Source organism: Tiliqua scincoides, chromosome 2 (assembly GCF_035046505.1).
Source record: "Tiliqua scincoides isolate rTilSci1 chromosome 2, rTilSci1.hap2, whole genome shotgun sequence".
NCBI classification, from domain to species: Eukaryota; Metazoa; Chordata; class Lepidosauria; order Squamata; family Scincidae; genus Tiliqua; species Tiliqua scincoides.
In genome coordinates, this window is record NC_089822.1 from 257810008 (window position 1) to 257830833 (window position 20826).

The following is a 20826-nucleotide window of genomic DNA, read 5'->3' on the forward strand; positions in this document are numbered from 1 at the left end:
GCGTTTGGGCCTCTTTTCAGCCTAGAAAAGAGACGCTTGAGGGGGGACATGATTGAGACATACAAAATTATGCAGGGGATGGACAGAGTGGATAGGGAGATGCTCTTTACACTCTCACATAATACCAGAACCAGGGGACATCCACTAAAATTGAGTGTTGGGCGGGTTAGGACAGACAAAAGAAAATATTTCTTTACTCAGCGCGTGGTCGGTCTGTGAACTCCTTGCCACAGGATGTGGTGCTGGCGTCTAGCTTAGACGCCTTTAAAAGGGGATTGGACAAGTTTCTGGAGGAAAAATCCATTATGGGGTACAAGCCATGATGTGTATGCGCAACCTCCTGATTTTAGGAATGGGTTAAGTCAGAATGCCAGATGTAGGGGAGAGCACCAGGATGAGGTCTCTTGTTATCTGGTGTGCTCCCTGGGGCATTTGGTGGGCCGCTGTGAGATACAGGAAGCTGGACTAGATGGGCCTATGGCCTGATCCAGTGGGGCTGTTCTTATGTTCCCCTGGAAATTTATGCCTCTTCTGTTCGCCATGCTAGTAAGATAGAACTTCCATGTCAAAGGCAGGCAACATCCTTCCTAATGCCAGGTGTTGCAGGCCAAAGAAGAAGGGCCTTGTGCCAAGATTATCACATTTGTGTCCTGCTGGTGATCTTCCCAAGGGGCACCTGACTCTTATGTTCTGCTAGAAGCTGAGAGAATCAACAACTTCCTGACAGATCCCCCTCTTCTTCCCCCACAGTTGCTCCTGACCCCTCCTTTAGAAAGCATGGAGACTGCAAGGTCAGGGCCTAAGAAAAAGGTGAGAAATGAGTCTGTCCTGTGGGTTTATAAATCACGAATGACCTTAAGTGAAATGAAATTGTTTTCTAGACTACAGATAGGCCTGGCCTGAAAGAATATATTATATGTTGGATGGTACAAATTGTAATCTGGAAGAACAAGATGAGAAAAAATATGGAGTTAGAAGTATTAAAGAGATGATGGAGGAAAAGGCTCAGTAGAGAAGCTGGTTCTCAGAGCCTCCTTCCCTCTCATTGTGGTCAACAAGACTTTTTCTGAAGAAATGTGTCAATGCTTGTGTGCATTGTAAGTACTTATGAAAGCTTCCTGGAAGGTTGTCATCAAGAATGTGACTGGTAGTGCTGATGGAACCTCCTAGAATGGTTTTGGGGAGATAAGCCCCCTGGTAAGCGGGGAGAAGCAATGAAAATAAATTAGTGATATAGTTGTTATTGCATAGATACTAGTAGGCAGACCCTGGAAACAAAGGGATGAGTTCTCAAAGGTAGGTGTGAAAAGGAAGACAGTACGTGGCAGACAGTACTGGGGTCAAAGCAAGCAAGAGCCTGAGAACAGGTAAGTGGAGCTTCTACGGTTCAGTTTTTTAAAAATCAAATAGTGTAGCAGGGGAATGAAAGGGGACTAAACCATAGAGGAGCATAGAGGTGCTTTACAGGACTGATCCCAAGTGTGGCCCTGCAAGTGTGCATGATTTCTAATGGAACAGAAAGTTTTTGTTCATTTGGGCTTATTTTGGCCCAAATCCTAACCAACTTTTTTTGGAGCACTGATTTTTTCAGCCAACTTTGCTGCAATTTTAACCGCTTTGGACACACTCAACAAAAGTTGTTATGAGTTTCATTAAATAGGGCGCAAAAAGTTGTATAAAGTAGGTAAGTTTCATTTGTTTTGAAAAAACAGCAAGGGAGACATTATGTCTCAAAGTTGTCAAAATCTCACAATCGTACTGAACATGGTAGCAGTATGGGGTCAAACAAATGGCTATATCTCCACAAGTATTCTACCGGCGAACCTAAAACTTTACCAAAGTTCGTTTCAGACATGTGGGACTCTACACACAAAATTTCATAAAAATCCGTGATGGTCACGCGGGGAGCCCTAGACCACTGGACATGGAATGACCCAGATGCAAGGGAGGGCACCAGGATGAGGTCTCTTGTTATCTGGTGTGCTTCCAAGGGCATTTGGTGGGCTGCTGTGAGATATAGGAAGCTGCACTAGATGGGCCTATGGCCCGATCCAGCAGTGCTGTTCTTATGTTCGTAAGCCATGATGTTTATGTGCAGCCTCCTGATTTCCGAAGGAAGCTATCTCAGAATGCCAGGTGCAAGGGTTGGATATCAGAATGCCAGTCTCTTGTTGTCTTGTGTGCTCTCTGAGGCATCTGGTGGGCCACTGTGAAATACAGGAGGCTGGACTAGATGGGTTTTTGGCCTGATCCAGCTGGGCTTTTCTTATGATCTTATGTTATTATGTCTCATAGGAGCTCACAAATTTCCTTACCTGGCTTGTATTGATTGCCTCCTTGGGATCTACCTATTGTGGTTTCAACCTGTGGTTGGTCAATGACCCAATTACGGTAAGACACCCCTGAAGTGCAGATGGTTTCTTAGGGGTTAATGTGTAAGTTTTAACTGTTGCTAGTTTTCAGGGACATTCTATGTTTTGGGTACATGTACCATTGCATTTTGCAGGACATTTTGGGAATGCATCTTAAAAATTTGTACACATACATTCCTGATTTCACCTTTTCCCATCTGTAGAAGTTAAATCACTTCAGGGGCGCAGGGAAGTGCTTGCATCTGTCTGGAGACGCAATTATACTGCATTACTAGCTTTCCATTTCACCTCAGCCTGTCCAGATCAAACTGCCTCTGTGATAAAAGTTTATAAAAGGGGCTCAGCTGCAGTGGCAGCTCACTCCTGTATATGTTCGCTCAGGGGTAAGTCCTATTGTGTTCAATGAGGCTTCCTCCCAGGAAAATGTGCATAGGATTACAGCCTACTAAAATCAATATAGTCTGGTGCATTTTGAGATTTTAAGATTTCATTGGATGGGAAGCATACAAATGGTGCACTTCTAGCTGCAGAGATGGTGAGGTCATCACTGTTGCTCACTGGTTTACCAGTTGGTAACTGGCCATGAAAGTCACAGAGCTGATCATCATGGCTGGCGGCTTACCATTTGAATTCCCCTTTCCCCACAATACCCTGACCGCATACAGTTGCTTTTGAGTGAGCTTAGGGGCCAGATGTTGAGAGGAAGGGAGGAGGAATTGAAATAGCTTGCCGTTGATATCAGACACCCCAAGGGGAGCATCACTGGTGCTGTGCCATTGCTGCCACTATGCCAAGAAGGTCTGTCATTGGTTTACCAACGGGCGGGCAGCCCAATCCTAACTAAATACCTGTGTGGCAATGTAGCTGCACCAGCGTCGCTTCCTTTGAAACTCACAGGGGATTTTGAGCTGCTGGAGGTCTCCTCAAGGTAAGGGGACATTAGAGCCCTTACCCCAGGGAAAGTCCCAATGATCGCAATGGGATAACATGGACCTGCACTGACTCAAACGCAGGTGGAAGTCCGTGATGCTCTGTGCAGGTGGACGAGAACCGAGAAGAGGCCTGGGATATGGTTTGGATTGCCTCCACCAATCTCACACCCCACCAAGTCTGATCCACCCTTGTTTCTGTCTCCACCATTGTCTCTGCCTCTCTCCACTTCTCTGGCACACATAGTGCAATCACTATGGTTCCCTGTCCTCAAAGGTCTTATAATTTAAAAAGATGCAGAAGAAACAGCCCCTAGAAAACGCGCTTTTCTGGGGTGAATGGGGTCAGTTGCTCCCCCCCCTTGCCTCTGCTGGCTAAGTGGGGTCAGCAGACTTGGTGACGCAGCTGCAGAGGCAGAGACAGGCGTGAGGTGCAGGCCTTCAATCCTCTGGGCCTCTCCGTGCAGTGGGACAATCCAGACTCAGACAAATCTGCTCTGTGGTTATGGTTGCAGGAGGAATGTAGAGGGGTGGGGACAAAGGATGAACAGAGTCACTCTACCGATCAAGGGTGTGAATACAGCACTCTCCTCCAAGAGCAGATGGAGTTATCTGCTGTTGCAGAAAAGATCTTCCACAATGCAGCTGTGCCATGTGTGGGACTGATTTATTTCAAGGGGAGCCCTGTCCCAGCTCTTCTACTCTTTGCTGACCAAGGCTGTATAAGAACCGTGGTCCTGGACAAAAGAATTAAAGGACAATCTCACTTGTAAAAATTGCAGATTTGGCCCACCACAGATTCTGCTGGACCTTCCCCCCGGGAATGATTATGCCTGGTGCATCGTTCAGCTCCCTTCACTGGGCAGCCAAAATTGGCAGCAATTCCTTTTCAAGCATATGCTCAATTGTAATCCAGTTTTGTTAGCCAGCAATGTGTGCAGAGACCTTAACACTGTTTGTTGTGTGTGTGCTTCTAGCTTAAGCAGTATTTTCATAATATAACTACACAAGTTGTGGAGAAGAGCACCCGGGACGCCCAGATGCACCCATCCCTGTTGATCTTCACTGTTGCTTCCTTTCTACTGGGATGCTTGCTTGGGTCTCTTTTATTTGGCCCCCTGGCAGATAATTTCGGCAGGTATTGCTATTGTGATTGCTGAACTATTTATCCTAAAGTTCAACTAGGTTCTACCAGTGTCGGGGGGAGGGGGAGGGAAGGATGTAATGCAGCTCTTGAAGCTTCCCTGGAGCATTTACAGCCTAATCCTAATTTAAAGTAGCCCACAAGGTGCCAGTGGTGTTGGCAGAGGGTCCAGTGCATTCTTGGGGCTGCTAGGGACCATGTGGAAGCAGAATGTTTTATTTACCCTCCTCTGCTCCTACATAGTCCCCAAAGGGTCTACTTGAACCTGCACCAGCAAAACAGCAGGTGCAACTTTGAATAGATCAAAGAAGGTGCGTAGGGACAAAATGAGAGTTAAGGTATCTGTGGAGCTCTGCCAGCTGATATTCACCCCACCTGCCCACAACACCCTCTGCTGTTTGCCCACTTCCTGTCCACCCCTGCCCTATTCCTCCACCTCCCTGCCACATTCTGCTCACCCCCTGCCCCTATCAGTGGCCTACCTGTATTGGTGGGCGCGTGGGGTACGGTGATGGTGCTACCGCCTCTTGCGGCAGTGCTCAGAAAACAGCTGCCAGCACTGTGCTGTGTGTGCAGCTGACAACCATTTTAAGGAAGAAGAAAGCCTTTCTGCTGCTGTAAAGAGGTCCAGCCACTGGTCCGGTCCTACTTAGTAAAATAAATATGTATTCCCTGCATGGTTTCCCCTCTACTTGCCAGCAGCGTTCAGTCAACTGAAGCACCTTTGGGAAACTGCAAATGTGAAGATATCATGTTACTTGTATCTAGAGCAGGGGTGCCCAAAACCCGGCCCTGGGGCCACTTGCGGCCCTCAAGGACTCATAATCTGGCCCTCAGGGAGTCCCTAGTTTCCAACGAGCCTCTGGCCCTCCATAGACTTGTTGGAGCCCGTGCTGGCCTGATGCAACTGCTCTCAGCATGATGGCCCACTGTTTGACCTCTTGCGTTAGCTGTGGGACGAGAACTCCGTCCACTGCTTGCTGTTTCGCATCTGTGATGCAGCAGTGGCAGCAAAGAAAAGGCTGGCCTTGCTTTGTGCAAGGCATTTTCTAGGCCTTGAACTATTGCAGGATCTTCTTTCATTCATATAAGTTCCATCTCTAATATAGGCATTTTTGTAAATTTATTCAAATTTGAAATGTAAATTAATTCTTTATTTCCCTGGCTCCTGACACGGTGTCAGAGAGATGATGTGGCCATCCTGCCAAAGAAGTTTGGACACCCCTGATCTAGAGGACTTAGAGGACTGTGGGGTGGTGGTGGAGGAGGGGATGAGTGGGACATATCCTCCAGTCTTTAGGTAACTCTACTCAGTTTGACTTCCATTGATTCTTTGCCTGGGACATCATCTAGCACTAATCTCCAGTTTACTCAATGTGCTACAATATATTACATACAGTACAGAGCTCAGTAGCAGAGCACATATGTTGCATGCAGAAGGGTCTCGGGCTCGCAAATGCAAGTAGTTCAAATATCTTGAGTGGCAAGCCTTCCAAAGCAATTTCCTAGCCATTATGAAACATGTGAGCCATGCCTACTAGAAGCCAAATAAGGAGGCTGAATAAAGTTTACAGTGGATTGGGGGGGGGGGGTTGGGGGTGTCCATCCCTTGTGTGGCTCCTTGTCCCTTCCAGTAAGTAGCAACCCCAGATCACAATTTCCATGAATTATAATATCAGGATGTTATTGCAACTCAAGAGCTGCTCTCCCAGCCTATTCAATCCCTGGTCTTTTGGTGCAATCATGCATTCTATAGCATTCCCCCACCTTCTTCATTGTCTTTTTAGGAAAGGTGTCTTGCTGATTAATGATGTTCTCAGCATAGTCTCTACTATTCTCTTGGCTGTTTCCAAATCAGTCCATTCTCATGGTTTCTATGCTTTTGCACGCTTTCTCATTGGAATGTGCACAGGTGAGTCGGGGTTTAGTGGCTTCATTTTTTTTTTTTTGGGGGGGGGGGGAAGGAAAATTCCAGGAATGAAGATTCAGAGATACTGTTTCTAGATTTGCTTACACATTCCAGAGACACTGAAAAAGGGCCTGCGCTCCAAAGAAATGAGATGTGCACTCCGAAAGAAGTGCAATGATCACAGCTTTGTTCTGAAGCGGTCAGCAAAGCAACAGGATCCACTTTAAGTTGTCTTAAACCGAACAGTGCCTTGGCTTCTTAGCGGTGGAAACTGCTGCAGCAAAACCACAAGCAAAGCATGAGCTATGTTTATGGTTCTCTCTGAGATGAGCATCTCATGACGGGGGTTCGTGGCCACATTCTGAAGACTTGGCTCAAGTGAAGGCATCTCTTGCAGAGGATGGGGGGCATTCCTGACCCTTTGAGAGATGCCCTTCCCACCGTTAGGAAGCAAGGCCACTCCAAAACTAATCTGAGCTCTGTGGCTCAGCATTTTTCCTCACATTTTTTAATTTTCCTCCTCTTCCTTTCTCTTCACCTTTTTGTCCTCCTGCCCCCCTTCTCAGGGCTTGGCCCCCACACAGGCAAAAGAGGGGATTTTTCAGTGGGCTTTCTGCAGTCATGGATGTGACCCACTGGAGCTTTTTTCTCCATGCTACTGTGTGAGAGAAGCCTGCGGCCTACTTAGGTGCCTACTTAGGTCTGGCAGCAGCTCCTGATTTGAGTGACAAACAGAGAGGCCTCAAAGCCCTCGCAGTGTTTTTGGGGAGAAATGTGGCAATCTCTGGTGCTACCCCATAGCCAGTCCTGCCAGTGCATCAGTCCCGGAGGGCTCAGCTTCACCACGCTCAGATCACAGCAGAGGCGGGAGATCTGCAAAGCTCCCTGATCCACTTCGCCCACCCCTGCCAACTTAATAGGGTCTGGCAGACCCATGCATTCAACACCTTCCCTCACAGGGACCTAGCCGAACAGTCCTAAGCTGCGGCCTCCCCTTCTCACCCTACGCCTTTGTGGACCGGGTGGAATCGGGTGGAGCGCATTCTCCCTTGCCTCATGCTGTCCCTATCATGTGCCAACTGCACAAGAGACAGGAGGGAGGTAGGGAATGTGGCAAGCCCAGGAACAGTTGTCCAAGCATCCACGGTACCAGGAATGACACTGGGACGTGTTTTCTGCCAGGCTAACCCCCCCCCCCTCAAGCCAGTATGACTATCCCTAACCAGGGGTATTGGGGCTACTACCTCCCCAGGCTTGCTTGATCTCTCAGGAAATCAGGCCTGAATGCAGCTCCTTGACAAGGTATTATGGCTGAGTTGAGTTGCGAGTGTCAAGCTGCCTGACACAGAGACCCTGCTCCCTACCAACTATCGCAGGAAGAGCACCCTGGGACACAAAAGTCCCAGGGCTAAGCACCCCAGAAATTATTATTATTCACATTTTTATACCACCCTTCCTCCGAAGAGCTCAGGGTGCCGTACACAGTTGCTCCCCTCCTTTTGTCCTCACAACAACCCTGCGAGGTAGGAGAGGCTGAGAGAAAGTGACTGGCCCAAGGTCACCCAGGAAGCTTCGTGGCTGAGGGGGGATTAGAACCTGGGTCTTCCAGGTCTAAGTCCACCTCCCAAACCACTACACCACGCTGGCTCTCCAACCCAGTCTCTCCAGGTTTGGCCCAGTCCAGGGACTCCTCAGTTTCTGAGTCTGCAGTATGTTCCAACTCATCTACGGGAAAGGTGAACTATCGGGGGATGATGGTGAGGGCAACCAAGAGGACTGACATGGACAGTCCTTTTCCTACAGACCCAATCCCCATGGCTTTTGGGTAATGAAATGCAGGAGCTTGATCTTAACACTGTCATAGAGACAAAGGTGGAATCACCTTTCCATCATTCTCAACACTGTCACAGAGACAAAGGTGGAATCACCTTTCCATCATTCTGGAGGCATCAGAACAATGCTTCTCCAGGGCTCATTTAGGCCCGAGGTGGCCCTTTCCCGGATGTTTTTCATCAAGCAGTGGAGGCAGACTGGCCACCCCATCTTGCCCCAAACACACACCGCACCTTCTTAGCAGGTTGCACTCTTGGACACGGTGTTGGAATCACTCAGGGTTCCTGGGGTGGATGTCCCTATCACAGCCCTCTCCACTTCTGCAATTATCCCCTCTGGAGGGGAAGGTGGGCCTAAAGATCACATGTGGTGGTGGTGGTGGGGCAGTCCTTTCTATGCAAATATTCATGTTTCTGCATACTGTGAATTAACTTTTGATTTGCTATCTAATCAGGCATATTCTCCTGTGCTGTTCAAATATACCTTGGCGAAGTCTCCCCCACCAACCTGAGAGGGAGTTTAGGCATCTTACACATGTTCTTTATCAGCGTTGGCATCCTGATTTCCCAGGCCCTTGGTGGTCAAGAACTCCTAGGCAACCCGAAAGGTAAATCAGAGAAGTGCAGCCTTCGGCCTGTAGCACACCAGACTCATCATCATACCAGTCTCATCATCAACATGTCTTCTTCCACAGGTTTGCCATTCCTGCGGAGCATCCCTGGAGTAATGTCATTATTTCAGCTCTTCCTTCTGCTTCCCTTCCCTGAAAGTCCTCGGTACCTGCTGATTCAGAAGGAGGATGAAGAGGGTGCAAGGCGAGGTAAAATGGATCTGAAATGCAGAGGCCTGTGCAGCTGTGAGAACTGCAGAGACTGAAGACACCTCCCCTGCCTGTTGCGTAGAGAGCAATCCCGTTATTGAAACTTCTTGCCCGATCTCAGTGCTCTAACAATACTAGTTAATTGTTGTTATCCCAATGTTATTGTTTATGCGCAGCAGCCATCAGTAAACATTATGTATTGGTACACTTGGATAAGAACATAAGAAGAGCTCTGTTGGATCAGGTTGAGGGCCCATCTAGTCCAGCTTCCTGTATCTGACAGTGGTCCACCAGAGGCCTCAGAGAGCACTCAAGTCACTGTACCTTTTTGAATGGTATCTTTTGAACCAGTGTGAGGCAGCGGTGAAGAAGGCCCATGCCTGGGATAATTAAATAAGGGATTGAAAATAATATGGCCAATATTATAATGCAATTGCACAGTTTGATGGTAAGGCCACATCTGGAATACTGCATACAGTTCTGGTCACTGCATCTCAAAGAGGATACAGCAGACCTGGAAGAGGTGCTGGCCAAAGTGCGCCTACCAAAACATTTTCCTCTCTCCATGTAAATCTTAGGGAACATTTTGGGTACACGCTGCTTGGACGTCTCCAGGAGGCTAAGAGATGGAGCTTTACAACTGTGGTGTGTGAATTTGGTTGGCAGCAACCCACTTTCCTGTGGTAGTGCTATGGATGCAAAGTGCCCCCCTGCCCGAGCTGACACTGGCCCCCTCCTTGTGGTGCCAGGAGGCTCAGAGAGCAATCCTATGCAAGTATATTAAAAGCAATGGGATTTACTCCCAGGGAAGTGTGTATAGGCTGGCAACTATATAGGTGTATGGGATGGGATAGAATCAATAGAGACACTACTATACCAGGCCTGTAATGGAGGGACTGTCCTCTAGCGTCTGTTACAGGATTGGATCCAGAGAGTGGGAACTTTGGACCTACCCAGTGGAAGTCCCTGTACAAGGCCACCATGTTCCCTTTTGTGTAAAGGCTCGTCCTCTTAGGTCATCAGAGAAGGCCTTTTTACAAGTGCTGCCGCCTAGGGAGGTACGTGGGACAGCGGCAAGAAATAGGGCCTTCTCAGTAGTGGCACCAACGCTATGGAACTCCCTTCCCCTTGACTTGAGAATGGCTCCCTCTCTTGAGACTTTTCGGCGAGGCCTGAAAACCCTTCTGTTTAAACAAGCCTTCTGAGTTCTCGGCCTTTTTAACATCTTTTTAACATCTTTTAATATTTTTTACAGGCCTGATTCTTTTATGATTTGCTGCTGCTCTATGCTCTTTTTACCTATTTTTTATCTGACTGCTGTTTTTTATGATATGTGTTAATATGTTTTTATTTGTTTTAAATTATGTTTTTTAATCTGTTGTAAGCCGCCTTGAGTCCCTTTGGGGAGAAAGGCGGGGTAAAACTAAAGTTATTATTATTATTATTATTATTATTATTATTATTATTATTATTATTATTATTATTAAAGGTCTCAGCCAGTGAGAATTCTCAGTATGAGCAATTCACCGCTTCCAGGCAAGTGAGGTTGGCTTTGGCTGGGGCCCTCCAAACTCTGGATCTGACTCCTTCAAACCCTTCCTTCCTCACTTCCCACCCAGCCTTGCAGAAGCTTAGAGGTCAAGATGACGTGGAGGATGAGATCGAAGAGCTCCGTGAGGAGGACCTCTATGAGAAGAAAGAAAAGAAGATGACCATCCTTAAGCTGTTGCACTCCCCACGCCTGCGGTGGCAACTCATTTGTGTGGTCACCTTGTTCGCGACCCAGCAGTTCTCTGGCGTCAACGCAGTAAGATGATACCACTAGAGTTGTTTGGAAGGCTGAACTAGCAAAAACATGTACAGATATGGAAATGGAGGGTATTTTCAGGTGCAAATGTTTACAGTCCATCTTGGATCATCCATGAATCATTGTGGCCGCAATCCTAACCAACTTTCCAGTGCTGACAGAAGGGCAATGCAACTCTGAGGTAAGGGAACAAACATTGTCTTTCCTTGAAGAGGCCTCCATAAGTGGCCCCCAACTGCAGGATGCAACACATGCCCCACCGGCACAGCTATGCCAGTGCTGGAAAGTTGGTTAGGATTGCGCCCTGTATGTCTGTCTCTCGGGAGACCAGCCTTTGTGCATTGGGGGATAATGCATCTGGACAGACTATGATGTTGGCAAGAACTATCCACTAACAGTCATAGAGTCATAGAGTGAAGTTGGCATCACCTAGCAGGATGGGCTTCTCAGGTCCACTGCACCTGTGTTCTGATAGTACAGGTTCATTGGGGGTAATCTGGTGGTTGGCGGTGGTGGTTGGCAACCTTCAGTCTCGAAAGACTATGGTATAAGCCTACAGCACCAGGTATTCCCAGGCGGTCTCCCATTCAAGTACTAACCAGACCTGATCCTGCTTAGCTTCCAAGATCAGACGAGATCGGGCATGTGCAGGGTAACAGTTGCTAGGGCAGATTGGCATGGGTGCAGCTAAGCCCTTTCCTGTGACCTGCATTCACCAGTTTGAACCACTGCTATAATTAATATGCTGGTTAAGGGTCTAACTAGATGACCTGAGGCATCCCCATCTATTTCCCGAAGGCCATGTGAAATCAAAGCATGACACAACATATTGGTGCTTTGCAATTCTCCTTTTCTGTTCAAGTATTTTCCCCCTTGACATTAATCCGGAGATGCCTTGGTGTGATGCAGGTCTGTGGACATGTGACAGTCACATCTATCTCACTTTGCAAAGAAAGAGAAGTGAAATAGGATTTTTTTTTTAAATCATAGCATGTGTTGTTGACTCTTTTGGCTTCGTATTTCCTAGTTACGGCAAACTGTGACTCACAATGTTTGCTTTCCCTTACGAGTCATTTCTTCAGAACGTAATCAGGTTGCAGGTAGATGTGGATTCAAAAAGATTTTTCTGCGAGCGTTACTGATTATGTGCCCAATCCTATCCAATTTTCTAGTGCCGATGGGGTGGGCACTGCATCCTGTGGTGGGGAGGCTGTCACAGAGGCCTCTCCAAGGGAACATTTGTTCCCTTGCCACAGGGCTACATTATGGTTGCACCGCTGCTGGAAAGTTGGATAGGATTGGGCCCTATAGCAGCAGGTTTTGAAGCAGAAGAGAAAATGAGGTGTCTGACCTTGGACAAGCTCCTCCCACTAAAGAACTCCCGATAACAAAACTATAGTGGAGGACTTGATCTTCCAGGATTTGATACCCTGGATCAAAGGCAGCTGACCTTTCTTCCAAACCAGGGGTGCCCAAACCCCAGCCCTGGGGCCACTTGCGGCCCTTGTGGCCTCTCAATGTGGCCCTCAGGGAGCCCCCAGTCTCCAATGAGCTTCTGGCCCTCCTGAGATTTGTTGGAGCCCGCACTGGCCCGAGGCAACTGCTCTCAGTGTGAGGGTGACTGTTTGACCTCTCTCGTGAGCCGTGGGACGAGGGCTTCCTCCAGTGCTTGCTGTTTCATGTCTGTGATGCAGCAGAGGCAGCAAAGGAAAGGCCAGCCTTGTTTTGTGCAAGGCCTTTTATAGGCCTTGAGCTATTGCTAGACCTTCATTCATTCATATAAGCTCATCTTTAATATATTCATTTATGTAAAGTTATGTAAATTTATTCAAATTTTAAATGTAAATTAATTTTTTCCCTCCCCCCCCCGACACAGTGTCAGAGAAATGATGTGGCCCTCCTGCCAAAAAGTTTGGACACCCCTGTTCCAAACTATGGGTGACTAATAGCTTTTTCTATGAAGCTGACTTTTTGGTTGCTGTGATTTCATTTCAGGCATACTATTATTCAGACAGAATCTTCATGGTTTTGAACACAGATGAGAATCGTGTCCGGTACATCATGTCTGCCACAACCTTTATGCTCCTCTTTGGGCAAGGATTATCAGTAAGCCTCTCTCATCTCCATCTCTCTGCCCTCTTTGCTTGCAACCTGCACTGAAACCATTTTATGCCAGTTCAGGTAGGGGTCTCGAACGTGGGCCTCCAGCAGTTACTCTCAAGCACCTTACCTCCTAAGCCACTATTGCATTTTGTGGGGGATGGAATTGCTGCTCTGGCATGCTGCTCAGAAGATACAAAAAAATAGGCAAAAAGAGAGGAAAAAGAGGACATTCATTGCAACCAGTTTTTAAACTTATGCTTGGGAACAGTGGTGTTGTGAAAGTGGTACAGGCTGAGTCTCGGTATCCACGAGGATTCTGTTCCCAGCACCCACATGGATACCAAAAATCACATTAAAGGGAATCCATTTTAAAAACAATGTCCCTTTGCTCAGTGATTTAAAAACAACCTTGCTGACCTTTGCAATGCACGACAGAGGCATCGGGCAGGCAATCAACCAATCATTCTCCTTCCTGATACATAGAAAGGCTCCACTCTTGCAGCAACCCCTAACCACCGGGAGTGCGGCAGAGGTGATAATCCCCTGCATTCTTTCACATGCTCAGAGGGAAGGGAGGGTTTGCTTGCCTGAGAGTGAAGCTGTTCTAAGTGCCTGGAGAGTGAACGATTGATGGATTGTCTGTCAGCAGCCCTCTCCCGCACTAATGAGGCAATTGCTAGATGACTTTCCCCCTTTAAATTAAAGGCCCTTCTCATCACTTTGAGATAAAACTGCAAGTGGAAAATCCGTGGATAATTAGGTTATACCTGTACTTCGAAGTTGTTTGCACCGTTCACCCATGTCAATGGCCCCAAAAATGTTAGACACTGCTAATTATGACCACTCACTCTACAAGCATTGCTAATTCCCCAATTTGAGTCAATTGGAGTTATTCTGTGTGCACATGACATATATAGGGACACCCACGTACATGTGAATGAACAGGGCTTGTGCTTGCAGTGAATTCTATTACGACGGGGCACCCACATTTGCAAGACCTTCGTGAAAAGGGTGTCCCCTTTGGGATGGATGCCTAGCAGTGCTTACAGCCTTCCTTTCTCTTAATATCCTTTAATTAACGTGGCCTTTCCAAAGAGTTCAGCTTGACCTCACCCCTTTCAGAGCAAAGTCCTGCTTGGCTCCCAAGATTGCCATCTAGAAAGCAAAATGGAATTAGATAAGACTACACATGTGTTGGGAAAAAGAGGACTTTTATAATGTTGCCCTGACATTGACAGAAAAGGAAACTGCGGCCACTTAGCCTGAGAACTGAAGGAGCCAATAAGGGTCGTACTGGCACTATTTAAGAATGTACCTATGCTTGACTCTCAGGTCTGAGCAAAGTCACAATGCCAGGCAGCCACATGTACTTGCCTGCTTGACCACCTTCCTGTCATGAACCAAATTCCTCACCCGTGGCCCTGTAGATCTATGTCTGTTTGGGGTCTGAGTGGGGCAGCAGGGACATCACCCCTTGGCTCCAGGGCCTCCAGGCCCAAGGTTTGTCTGGGCTTGTCCTGCTCTGTCCTACTGGGAAAGTATCCAGAGGAAGTGAAGCTCAAAACAGTAGTGGAGAAGGGTTTATCTGCACCCCGGTCCCAGTTCAACTGGGGTGGCCAATCCCCTTTCACATGCTGGCTACCCAGTCCTTCTCCCTGATTAGGACCAAAGGGAGGGCACCAGGAGGCAGGTCTCTTGTTATCTGGTGTGCTCCCTGGGGCATTTGGTGAGCCGCTGTGAGATACAGGAAGCTGGACTAGATGGGCCTATGGCCTGATCCAGTGGGGCTGTTCTTAACCAGTTGCTTATCCCAGCCTCTGGACTTCTAATATCCTGGGCCAGCCTCATCAGATCCCATTATCAGCTCCACCCTCTTCCCATGGTGAGGATCCCTTCTGTCTTGTGCTGTGCCTGCCTGGTTGCCTGCAGGCTGCACTTTTCAGTGCTGCAGGGCACACTACCAGCTCCAGCACTCTTGCTGCGCCCAGACTGGCAGACATGGCATTGCAGTTTCAGGCAAGGATGCAGGCGGACACCAAGGAGATTTCAAGGATAAGAAGCTTTTATTCTCAGCCGGCTGCCGGTCACAGGAATAGCTTCCAAAGTCTGTGACACCTGGTTTCTCGGGGCTTTGGGTTGATATACAGAACAAATCCTCATTGTAAAGCATTGGCTAGGCTTCTGGTTGGCAAAATGCAAATTGCAAAGCATTGGATACATTCTTGATTGGCAAACAGCATATCACGTGAAGCTCGTCTCTGCCCACATATCCCACTACTCAATTTCTGCTCAGCATGTTTGGCTAAATATGGCACTTTAAATATGTGAAATCTTTCTAGCTGCAAAAAGTCCCATCTCTCCCTCCCTGCATTGGCTAATAGGATGCTTGCAAAAGTCTCTTTTCTCTTCCAGCCACCTGTCTGTTGCAGTTAAGCTAGCAGTTTCCTGTTTTCTTTTTAACTGCAAAAGTTCTGCAAAACAACTTCTTGCGGTCAAAGCTTGGTCAGCAACACCCTTTCCCCTGTAGACACAAAAGGCATTCAAGGGGCATCTTCTAAAATATCTCACTGACCCAAGCAGCTGAATATAGGGCCTGCTTTGACCAAGCGCCCTGCTTACGCTCACAGCAAGGCCCAAACGGGGCTCTGAATGGGTTCGAACACTCGAAATTCTAGGGGTTCCCTCACAATGGGAGCAAATCAGGTAGCCTGGGAGGTCACTTGGTCCTTTGCATGTTTGGTGCCAGACCCTAACTTGACTTGACCATATTATCTGCCTTTGGAGTTCAGGGCAGTATATATGGCTTCCCTCCGCATTGCATTCCTATTTTGTATGTGCAACAATCCTGTAAGACAGGTCAGGATGATCGATCCACTGTCAACCTATGAGCTTCATGGCCAAGCAGTGATCTGAGCCCAGCTTGGACATGATACCTTGTTGGCTAGTGATGGTTTCCTCTCCCTTCCTGCCTTTGTATTGTCTAGGTTTGCAAGATTGATTCCTGGGGACGGAGGCCTCTGCTTCTCAGTGGTTTTGGCATCTGCATCATCTCTTGTGTTCTGCTAACCATGACCCTTGAACTTCAGGTCTGTAACACAAAACATGAAGCATGAGAGCAATATTTTTTTGTCTGTTAATTTTTAAAGATTTCCAGATCAGCACGCAATCAGCGCTGAAAAAATAAATGTAATAACAGAAAAAGAGCAGCGTAACACCACAGAGATAAAAAAAATATATTAGGGCCCAATTCTAATCCACTTTCCAGCACTGACATAAAGGCAATGCATCTCTGAGATAAGGGAACAAACATTCCCTTGTCTTGAGGAGGCCTCCATGAGTGCCACCCATTGGCAGTGCTGGAAATTGGGGTAAGATTTGGGCCTATTCTTCATCCTAAAAATGTGAGTTAATCTTCATTTTGGGGATTTTTAAGTAAATGATGCATGGGGAGGACATTATGGGTTACATTACAGGTTACAAGCCATGATGTGTATGTGCAACCTCCTGATTTTAGAAATGGGCTATTTCAGAATGCCAGATGCAAGGGAGGGCACCAGGATGAGGTCTCTTGTTATCTGGTGTGCTCCCTGGGCATTTGGTGGGCCGCTGTGAGATCCAGGAAGCTAGATTAGATGAGTCTATGGCCTGATCCAGTGGGGCTGTTCTTATGTTCTTATGTTCTTAAGAATGTATGACAAAACTAACTAAAAGCTACAAAAAATGGGACCTATATGAGCATAAAGGTAAAAAAAATACTATATATGCAGTGTTATCTTCATTTTAGATTTCAAAAGGGTTTTGTGGCTCCCGAGGTTTTTCTCCAGAAAACGGGTCCAACTGGCTCTTTGAGTGTTTAAGGTTGCCGACCCCTGACCTAGAAGATCAGGTTTGGCTGCCCAGTTGCTAAACATGTGACAATCTTAGCTCTCTAGCCTTGCAGGAATTTCCCCAATCTACAAATGTATATGGGCTAGAGATAATGGAGTTTCAAACCAAGGACAGAGACTGCTTGCAAATGATGCCCTCGCAACTTTTTAGGCTGCTGAACCTGCACAGGAGCTCCTGGGGAGTTAAAATTGTCTGAAAGTACAGAAAAATAGAGGAAAAAGGGCTTTCATTGCATCTGCTTTTTAAAGTTATGCTTTGGAACAGTGGTGTTGTGAAATGTGAGTTGGCCTTCATGTTGGGTCGTTTGCAGACGTATACAGGAGGGAAAAAAAGTTAGGTTGGCCCTTAAAATTGACTTGGATGGAGCAGAGCAGTGGCCAAAGATGTAGATTTCCTTTGACTGATTTTTCCTGCAAAACCGACAACTCTTGCTGTTCTCTGGCATTTGTTGCATTCTATTGGCCAGTTGTGCTGTGGTTGAGGGCAAACCAATGGTGAGGAAGGGACATCCCCTAAGATAAGAGGCACCTGGCAAACTCTTTAGTGCATTATCTGAACTTTCTTCTACAGGTTGCAGAGTCACGGATGGCTTATGTTAGCAGTTTTCTCCTCCTTGCCTTCAGGACTGGAAATCTCATTGGGCCAAGTAAGATGTTGGATGCACTGAGCTCCAGTGGAGCAAGGGATGACTGGGATAGATAAATTAAAGCCCAATCCTAACATGCCCTGGAGCAGACCAGCCAGCTGGCCTGTGCTGGATCCAGAGTACGGCTGAATCAGGTTGCAGTGCAACTCAGAGTAAGGAGAATTAATTCCACTCTGTGTCATGCGGCAGCTGCACCTATGGGGCAACTCGGATCTGCATCACCTAAAGAAGTGGCGCAGATCCAAGTGGCTTGGTGTAAGGCTGGGTCGCTCGGGAGGGAAGTTAGGATCTGGCCTAAGTGCCGGATTCTGGTACTGCACCCCTCCTTGCCCTGGTCCTCCCACCAGTCACCTGCCTTCCCCTTGCCCTGGAACACCTTTGTTTTGCCTTTCTCCTGCCCTTCCCAACCTCCCGCTCTGGCTGCTCTCAGCTGGTGCAACTCTCTGGCTAAAGTCTGTAAAGCGGTGTGGGCAGGCTGGTGTGTGTCCTTGCACTGGCCTCCCAAGGAGGTGCAAATGTGCCTTTTGGCACATTTGCAACATTCCTGGGCCAGCGCAAGGGATTTGCGCCAGCCCAAGGGTAACCCAGGATTTCATCCTTAGAGCGCAATCCTAACTTGAACTGGAACAAAAGGCCTGCACTGTATTCAGTGCAAGGTTGGGACTGACTCGGCTCCCGCTCCCTGCCCGCCTGCCCCCAGGAATACCCCCCGCCCGCCCTCCCCCCACCCTGGAACGTCTCCCTCCCACCTCCCTCCCATCTCCTCTGCACCCTCCCCAGACCACTGCATCGGCCGAGCTTGGCCAACACAGCCTTGCCTCTACCTCGAGGAGGTGCAAATGTGCTTTACGTCACAAGGGACTTGCGCCGGCCCAGGGCGCTATTAGGATTGCTTCCTTAGTGACTCAATAAAATTGGTATTAATTGTTGCAAGCCTTTCTCTCTAATCAGCTTCAATTCCTCATCTGATGGTAACGGAACTGTTCCTGCAGTCCTCTCGGTCCTCAGCCTTTGCGATTGGGGGTTTTGTTCAGTGGTTCCTAATTTTTCTTATTGGTTTCGCGTACATATTGGTAGAGGTGAGTGATTTTGCAGAATTGTGCAGTTGGGAGGAAGTGAATGGTCTGAAACTGAACTGGTAAACCAAGTCAAGCTAGCCCAATCTATCCCCTCCCTAAAAATAGCAAATGAAGCTCTATCCTAAGACTGATAATCATAATTAGAAAGGCCTAGTTATTTTGTTTACAGCTGAACCTCAAGACATCTCAGAGATGTACATCTTTTGCAGCATGGTTTAGTGGATGGGTTAGTGCACAAGTGCCATAAATTCTACTGCCTGGCCTTGAACAAGTTTGTCTTATATTCTCAGCCTGACAAATGAGGGAATTTATGAACTGATAACCTCATGGCCTGAGCAACTGTGTATTGCGCCGCTGAGGCTTTGGCTGGAGACATAACAGCTTCTGCGTTGTGCCAGCATGTGAACTGCTGCTGCATCGTGCCACATTGCACCCCATAATGCCTTCTGGGTTTGCATTCTGGGATGCGCTTCTGGGGCATGGTGCAACCACCAAGTCTTATGAGATGGTTTGCGGTGGTGAAAGGTTCAAGAACTACTGGACTAGAAAATACCTTGGAGATCTGCTGTCAGTGGATGTAGACATAACGAACTAGATCAGTGTTTCTCAAACTGTGGGTCGGGACCCACTATGTGGGTCGCGAGCCAATTTCAGGTGGGTCCCCATTCATTTCAGTATTTTATTTTTCATATATTAGACTATGCTACCACGGCATGTGACTGCATTTGGGGAAATGTTACAGACCTGTACTTTTAACAAGCTATTATGTATATTTTTTTAACAATGATAGTAAACGGGATTTACTCCTAGGTAGGTATGGGTAGGGTTGCAGCCTAGGATTGTTAAAAATGTTCCTGCTTGATGATGTCACTTCCGGTCATGACATCACTTCCGGTGGGACCTGACAGATTCTCTTTCTAAAAAGTGCGTCCTGGTGCTAAATGTGTGAGATCCACCGAACTAGATGATTTGACTCATTTTAGGATAGCTTTGTCTGCTTGCATGGTTTCAGAGTTCTCCTCAGCCACAGAAGGCAACAGGGCATGTACAGCATCAGCCCTCCCTCCCCCCAATCTGTAGGCATTGAGATGACTTTGGATTGGCCAGGTCTAGTAGCCTGGGCCTTTCCTTTTGCCTGGTCAACCAAAAAATGCCTCCCCCATACAGCAGGATTCCAGACTGCAGCTCAAATTTCTGCTTCCAGCAACAGAATGAGTAGGAGAATGCACAATCCATGCCTGGTTTTATGTTTTGCCTCTCCTGGCCTGGCCCTGATCCCTCAAGGTTATATCCTCAAGGTTGCGCCTGATCCCTACCTCCCAGGGTGCTTGTGAAGACTAAAAAAAAAAAGTCATCTGCCCTGATCTCCTTAGAACAGTGTTTCTCAAACTGTGGGTCGGGACCCACTACGTGGGGCGCGAGCCAATTTCAGGTGGGTGCCCATTCAATTTCAATATTTTATTTTTAATCTATTAGGCTTGATGCTACCATGGCATGTGACTGCATTTGGGGAAATGTTGCAGACCTGTGCTTTCGACAAGCTACGATGGAGATTCATTTCACAATGATAGTCAATGGGGCTTACTCCTGGGCAAGTGTGGGTAGGATTATAGCCTAGGATTGTTAAAAATGTTCCTGCTTGATGATGTCACTTCCAGTCATGACATCACTTCCGCGGACAGTTTCTCATTCTCAAAAGTGGGTCCCGGTGCTAAATGTGTGAGAACCACTGCCTTAGAAGAATTATTCCTGGAGGAAGATACAGTATTAGCATGATGAAAATAAGCTTCTGTGTTGTGCTCATGCCTGTTTCTCTCTCTTCTCCTCTCCCCTCTTTTGTCTCCATCTCTAGAAACATATCAGGGCCTACAGCTTCCTCATATTTTTGCCATTCAGTGTAGCTGGCTTTGTTTATATCCTCAAGTTTGTCCCAGAAACAAAGAGAAAGACCTTTCTGGATATTAGGAAGCTCTTGGAAATATTTTTGTCCCGGCAGTACCTGAATGAGCAGCCCTCGGCCAAAAAGAAACCACAGAGGCATTAGGTGCAGCCCCAAGCAATTGACTGGATGTCACGGGAGATGTCAACCAACCAGAGTCTCGCCCTTGGGCATACTTGACAAGGTCTAGTGAAAGAACAATGTGATGCTATTGCACTGGATGTTTTCCACTCCAGTTCATTTGCTGTCACTTTGAAGGGGGAGGGGAAACTTTCAGTGCCCTGATGTCATGTTTCATGTTTCTTTTGTGTGATGTCAGTGGGAGAGACATGTGGTGACACCTACTTAATCCTTGGC

The 20826-nt window shown here is 47.4% G+C and overlaps 1 protein-coding gene across 1 annotated transcript; it reads left to right on the top strand.

Moving 5' to 3' along the window:
* Positions 1 to 540: 540 nt before the first annotated feature.
* LOC136639090 (solute carrier family 2, facilitated glucose transporter member 5-like) lies at positions 541 to 20574 on the top strand. Its single transcript, XM_066613115.1, has 12 exons — positions 541 to 546; positions 751 to 810; positions 4279 to 4439; positions 6233 to 6357; positions 8642 to 8794; positions 8882 to 9007; positions 10627 to 10814; positions 12810 to 12920; positions 15902 to 16003; positions 17376 to 17451; positions 18403 to 18530; positions 20383 to 20574. The coding sequence occupies exons 1-12, from the start codon at positions 541 to 543 to the stop codon at positions 20572 to 20574; spliced, it is 1428 nt and encodes a 475-aa protein (XP_066469212.1).
* The last annotated feature ends 252 nt before the right edge of the window (positions 20575 to 20826 follow it).